General features: G+C 47.7%; 1 protein-coding gene across 2 annotated transcripts; it reads left to right on the forward strand.

Moving 5' to 3' along the window:
* Positions 1–3048: 3048 nt before the first annotated feature.
* On the forward strand, positions 3049–4924 carry Ltb (lymphotoxin beta). 2 transcript variants are annotated; one of them, XM_076857778.1, is made up of 3 exons: positions 3049–3210; positions 3614–3881; positions 4285–4924. In XM_076857778.1, the coding sequence occupies exons 1-3, from the start codon at positions 3049–3051 to the stop codon at positions 4785–4787; spliced, it is 933 nt and encodes a 310-aa protein (XP_076713893.1). In that variant the 3' UTR covers positions 4788–4924. The 2 variants fall into 2 exon arrangements, with proteins under 2 accessions (XP_076713893.1, XP_076713894.1); XM_076857779.1 differs by having other exon boundaries at positions 3698–3881.
* Positions 4925–6725: the final 1801 nt, after the last annotated feature.

The raw sequence follows: 6725 nt of genomic DNA on the forward strand, positions 1-6725 counted from the left end.
TTATGCATGAGAACACACACAGCCTGACTTCTACATTGGACAGAACTCTGATGACTTTAGGGTGACTCCTGGTCTTCTATATAGACAGCCAAGAATCCAGCAGGGTGCTTGGCTGGTTGATTAATAAGCAGGACAATCAGAGGTAGCCATACTGCTAATAGATGAAGGACAAAAAGTTGACAAGTTGTTGGCATAGGAGGTGGGGGTAATCCAGGAAGACTTCCTGCAGGAGGCAACATTCTGGTGCTGAGCACAGAACTAAGGGCAGTGATCCAAGACCCTCTGGATAGAGACCTGGGCAAAGGCCCCTTCATGATACTGTGATGGAGAGGGTGAAGGATGATGGAAGATTGTACTCCTGACCTTTGGGAAAGGTAAAGACTATGAAGCTTAAGTGAAGGCAAGAGGTGAGGAAGAGATCTGGTGCCTGGGTTTATATGTATTTGCATTTTGTTTTCCAAATTCAGGAACTTTGTAATTGGACATGGTGGATGCCTGTAACCCCAGCCACTCAGGAGGCTAAGGCAGCAGGATCACAAGTTTAAGGCCAGCCCCAGTAACTTAGCAAGATCTTATCTCAAAACAAAAACAAAAACAAAAACAAAAACAAACAAACAAAAAAAACAACTAGGGGTGTAGCTCAGTGGTAAAGCACCCCTGGGTTAAACCCCCAGTACTGCCAAGAAAAAAAAAAAAAAAAAGACTGTCTCAAAATGAAGTAAAAAAGGGCTGGGATGTAAGCATGTATAAGACCTTAGGTTCAATCTCCAGTACCACAAAAAAATAAATAAAAATTCAGGAAAATTCTGTTACTTCTTACCACCACACCATCCTTAATGTTCCCCCTGTAGAACAATAGGACAATATTAATGTATGTTCGTTTATTTTATATATTTTTTTAAAGTTCAAATGAAGAGAAAATTTGAAAGAATTATACAGCAAATATATCCTTACCACCCAGATTCTACAATTAAGAGTTTTCTATATTTTCTTTCATTCTTTATTTTTGGTAATAGGGATTAAAACCTGGGGCACTTAAAAACAGAGTCACATCCCTAGCCATTTTTATTTATTTGTTTGTTTGTTTGTTTATTTATTTATCTTTAAAACTTGGTTTTCTTTCTTTTTTTTTTAAACAGAGAGAGAGAACTTTTTTTAAAATATTTATTTTTTAGTTCTTGGCGGACACAACATCTTTGTTTGTATGTGGTGCTAAGGATCGAACCTGGGCCGCACACATGCCAGACGAGCGTGCTACTGCTTGAGCCACATCCCCAGCCCTTATTTTTTTATTTTGAGACAGTGTCTTGCCAAATTGCTGAAGTTGGCCTTGAACTTGGGATCCTCCTGCCTCAGCCTCCTGAATCACTGGGATTACCGATGTGTACCATTGCATCTGGCCTGTATTTTTTTTTAAATACTTATTTTTTAGGTGTAGATGGACACAACACAATGCCTTTATTTTTATATGGTGCTGAGGATCGAACCTGGGTCCCACCCGTGCTAGGGGAGCGCTCTACCGCTGAGTCACAATCCCAGCCCTGGCCTGTATTTTCTTTATCACACATTTATCTTGTGTCTTGTATCTTTTGAAGTTGCAAATGTTAGAACATGTCACCTCTAAACCCCAGAGTGTGCTGATCACTGACTCAAGTTGAGTATATTTCTCCATTTCTTTTTTTTGCCTGAGGAAGACAAAATTTACATACAGTAAAATGCACAAATTTGAAATGCACAAATTTTTTGGGGGGGAGAATCTAACTTAGAGTCTCACACATGCTGGGCAAGCATTCTCCCAATGAGCTACAAGCCCAGACTGTCCATAAGTTTCTTAGCTAGCCTCTCTGTACCTCAATTTCTACTTAGGTTTTTATCGAGATTGAAATAATTATTATAAATAAAATATGTAGATTGGTGTCTCACACGTGCTCAATGTTATTTGTGTATTAGCTATATTATTATTATTATTATTAGTGTTACTACTACTATTATTTTTTTTGTGTGTGGTGCTGGGGAATCAAACCCAGGGCCTTGTGCATGGGAAGCAAGGACTATTAACTGAGCTATAACCCCAGTCCTACTATTATTATTATTAGTCCTATTGTTATTGTTATTATCCTAACACAGAGAGATGTCATCAAGAAGTAGAGATGATCTGGGGCCATCTGAAACTTCCTCGGACCTGATCTTTTTTCCCTCAACTCTTTCCCACTGCCTGCTTCTTCCATTCATCTGGTCCTTCCTATTTTGTTTTGCTTATTCATTCATTTTTCCTTTCATTCATCTATTCATGAATATTTAGTAAGCATGTACTAATGGATGGAGCTCATTCTAGACTAAAGCTCTCTAAGGTGGGAGTGTGCCTCATCATTCTCTAGTCCTTGATCTTTATAGCAAGGGAGGTAATACTGTATTCCTATCTCTCTTCAGCAAGTCAGCAGTCATTGGTGAGGCTGAGGCCTGCTTCAACTGCCATTGCTGTGAACTGGCTTAACTCTGCCTTTCCCACCTACTGCTAGGAGGATAGGAGTGAGCAAGGGAATGGAAGAGGTCAGCCCAGTGTGTGTATATAGGTTTATTTCAGGAAATCAGACATGCATCCCTCAAGACCCCAGTTCTTGTCCTCCTACTCCAGCCCTTTACTTCAGGAAAGGGTTTGCAGCCCTCCTTCTAAGCACCCATCTCTGAGGTATAGGAGAATGCAATAGACATTGGAGAGCTGGAGTTCTGTATTGTCATTACAGTCTTGCTGTCTGATTTTCTGCAAGCTTCCTTTTCTCTCTGGGTCTCAATTTCCCTCCCTGTGAGCCAGAACAAAAAGCCCCTCCATCTCTTCTTTGAGACTGTCTCTCTACCCCAACTCCTTCCCCAGTTCAGAGAACCCAGGCATCCACCTGCCCCACCCCAGCTCTGGGTAAACAGGAAGCTGGGTGAGGGGAGCAGGGGTGTGCGGAAAGTCCCAGCCAGGTGTGTGGGTCTATAGGGAGGGGGTGGCCCCACCCCTGAGGTATGAAAGCCCCCCTGTTCTGGTCCTGGTTCAGAGTCTGGATGGGAGCACTGGGGCTGCAGGGCCGGGGTGGGAGGCCCCAGGGGACGGGCTGCCTCCTGCTGGCTGTGGCAGGAGCCACTTCGCTGGTGACCCTCCTGCTGGCAGTGCCTATCACTGTCCTGGCTGTGCTGGCCTTGGTGCCCCAGGAGCAGGGAGGACTGGTGAGTGGCTGCAACAGACCTTAAAGGGCTGCATCTTGCTGATGCTCATTGACCTCTGGCTATTACTGGGGTCTTTTGCATACCTGGCTCAACTGACTGGCTGATTCTGGTGGAAATGTTATGTCTGTCTTTTTGCTGAATGTTTCCATGTTCCTGTACCGCTACTGTCTTGATGTCTCCAACTCCCTTCCTGGTTGTCTATTTCTTTCTTCTCCTCTTCCCAAGACACACACAGACCCGTCTCTCTGCCCAAATACATATGTCTTGCTTGCTCTCCCTTCCAGGGAGATGTGTATTGGGGATGGTGCTGGAAACCCAGCCTGGGGTTTGGGTCCATGGTTGGAGGGGTGCAGTTGGCATCAGATGAATCTGAACTCTGGACACGGTTACCTTACCCAACCAGGTAATGGAGTCCGCAGGCCTGGGAGCACAAGCCCAGCAAGGACTGAGTAAGAGCAATGGACTCCCTTCCCGTCTGCATTCCCAGATACCCTCTTCCTCCAAGAATCCATTCCTGCGCCCTGGAGCCCTGTCCTCTCATGGGAAGCATCCATGGGTGGCTACCCTGCCCCCAGTTGTGGCCTCTACACCAGTTCCAGGGTTTCAGCAGCTGCAGGAAGAGAAGCCAGAAACAGATCTCAGTTCCAGGCTCCCGGCTGCCCACCTTATTGGTAAGGCTGTGGTCGACCTGAATATGCATTCAAATAGTCCAAGAGTGCCAATTTTTGTGGAGTCCCTCCATTCTGCGATTCCAGTGCTGGATTTCCCACCCCTTCCACCACCTCTTGCCCCTAAAGTGCCCATCCTTCCACTAATTCCCCATTCTTGCTGCTTCCCTGAGCATACAAAGCCTAGATCTTACCACAGCCCTCCGCACCCCACAACCTGATGCGCTCAGCCCCCAGCTTGGATTCATTCCAAACATAGCCTCGCCGCCCCCGCCCCTCCAGGAGTCGCGCCCCGCCCTCTCCTGCCTACCCTCCCTGAAGTCCCGTCCTGAAGCGGTGCTCTCGGCGCCAGTTCCCCGAGAATCCACGCCCCCTCCCGAGAATCCATCCACCCGTCTTTCTGCAGGCGCGTGGATGAAGGGACAGGGGCTAAGCTGGGAGGCGAAGAAAGAAGAAGCGTTTCTAAGGAGCGGGACGCAGTTCTCTGGCGCCGAGGGGCTGGCCCTCCCGCAGGACGGCCTCTATTACCTCTACTGTAACGTCGGCTACCGGGGTCGGGCGCCACCTTCCGGCGGGGGCCCTCAGGATCGCTCCGTCACACTGCGCAGCTCGTTGTATCGGGCTGGTGGCGCCTACGGTCGGGGCGCTCCCGAGCTGCTGCTGGAGGGCGCCGAAACCGTGACTCCAGTATTGGACCGTGCCGGGAGGCCACAGTACAGACCCCTCTGGTACACAAGCGTGGGGTTCGGCGGCCTGGTGCAGCTCCGGAGGGGCGAGAGGGTGTACGTCAACATCAGTCACCCCGATATGGTGGACTATAGGAGAGGGAAGACCTTCTTTGGGGCCGTGATGGTAGGGTTAGTGCCCTCTGCGTCCCTAGGAAAATGTCTGCATAGTGCGAATGTATGAATCGACCCAGGGATTGGGGACCCAGACGCCCGGGATCCCAGGGCAGTAAGAAAAATATAGGAAACTGTTTAGAAACTGATTTTGAACCCAATGAAAATAAAGAATGTAAAGCTTTAGTGCCGTCAGTACGGAAGAGATGCTAACGCGTCTTAATTCATAGTGGTGCAATGTGTTGGTTAATTGTTTTTGTGTCTTTCTCGTTGCTCAAAACCATTCATAACACTGTGTGTGGCCTTTGCTCCCACTCTGTGTGGCCTGCCCTTCCCACTCACCCTACCTCTGAAGGCCAGACCCCAGCACGAGTCCAGTTGGAGGGTATAAGGAAGGGCCTCTTTAAACCCTGAAGCATTGCCAAGCATCCTGGTTCTCAGGGCATGGTAATCCCCACCAGATCTTCACTATTCTCTTTTCCCTTGGGTCCCTTTCCACTCTGAGAGTAGTCATTACAGGGGAAAGCAAGCACCACTCAGAACGACCCAGCGGCAAGAGGGAACCCCTAGTATGGCTGAGGGGGGAAGCATCGACGGCTCCAGTAGCTCTCCCCTTCTGGCTGACTAAAGGTCCCTTTAGTCCCCAACCTTCTCTTCTAAATGGAGCAGTAATCAGGCTCCTGGGTGTGAATGCAGGAGGCTACAGGAAGGAATGGAGGTTGTTTGGGAGGAGAGGAGCCTGTGGTGCCCCACCCCAACAGGGAGAGCCTAGGGAGGAGAGGTGGAGGAGGAAACTGATGAAGATCCTATGTTGGGTGGGATGGAAAGTATTCATCCTTTGTTCACACTTCGGGTCCTCCTTCCCCCAAATGGACAAGTATGGGTACCTTTGGGGTGAGTAACAGCAGTCTCCCCACACCATGACCGACTTTCAGCCGCAGCCTGGAGGAGGCAGAGGGGTACTCAAAGCCCTATCTAGGTCACCCCAGTGGGTCACCCCACCCCCGCAGAACATCACTTATTGGTTTTCCACTGCCTGGCTATGCATCTGGACTGAAGGAAAACCCAACTTCTGAGCCTAATGGAGGCCACTCTATGAGGCTCTGTTTCCTATTCTGCCTCGATTCGGCCTCTATTACCTCTACTGTAACTCCATGTTCAGAAGAGCCTTCCTGTGGGGTTTGAGGGTGATAAGTATATTTTGCTTGGCCAAACTTTAGTCAGGTTTCTGAATCTTCTACTTTGCCTATTTGTATACTTCCTCATAAAATCCAGTTTTAGCCACAAACGCTGCTAAGTTGGTTTAGCACAAACCTACCACCTTCTCCATGTCTGATCACTCTCAATATCTGTTCAAGTTCCTTATCTTCTATATTCCCAAGTGATGTCTAATTACCCTGGCCTGTCTCAGCAAATATTCTGTCAGATCTGCTTAACCAGAATCCCCCATCCCTGATTTGTATTTCCTTTTAGTTATTTTCCATCCACTGACCCTCACCCTGCTCCTTGGCTATCAATTCCCTCTTGCCCATGCTGCATTTGGAGTTTAGCCCAGTCTCTCTTCCTCACTGCAAGATTTCATTGCAGGGTATCACCATGGTCCTGAATTGTTGCTGCCTCCTCCTCCTTCTCCTCCTCCTTTTGGAGCCTGGTACTGGAAATTGAACCCAGGGGTGCTTTACCATTGAGCTACATCCTCTTCACAATTTATTTATTTATTTATTTACTTATTTATTTTGAGACATGGTATCACTAAGTAGCTTAGGGCCTTACTAAGTAGCTCAGGGCCTTGATAAGTTGCTGAGGCTGGTCTTGAACTTGCAATTCTCCTGCCTCATCCTCCTAAATCAGGATTACAGGTATGCCCCACCACACCCAACTCTGAATAGTCTTTCCTACCATGCTTTACCAAGTACCATTGAGTAATGTGAATGTGTGTGTATGTGAGTGTGTGTTGTGTTGAGGATGGAACCTAGGACTTACATATTCCATTGAGTAATTTTTTTTC

This window comes from Callospermophilus lateralis, chromosome 6, assembly GCF_048772815.1.
Source record: "Callospermophilus lateralis isolate mCalLat2 chromosome 6, mCalLat2.hap1, whole genome shotgun sequence".
Taxonomy (NCBI): domain Eukaryota; kingdom Metazoa; phylum Chordata; class Mammalia; order Rodentia; family Sciuridae; genus Callospermophilus; species Callospermophilus lateralis.

Bases quoted from the DNA above. Each gene is read 5' to 3' on its own strand.
- Ltb (XM_076857778.1), top strand. From the start codon at position 3,049: ATGGGAGCACTGGGGCTGCAGGGCCGGGGTGGGAGGCCCCAGGGGACG. The intron at 3,211-3,613 runs GTGAGTGGCTGC...TTACCCAACCAG, and splicing joins CCCAGGAGCAGGGAGGACTG to GTAATGGAGTCCGCAGGCCT. The intron at 3,882-4,284 runs GTAAGGCTGTGG...GTCTTTCTGCAG, and splicing joins CCCGGCTGCCCACCTTATTG to GCGCGTGGATGAAGGGACAG.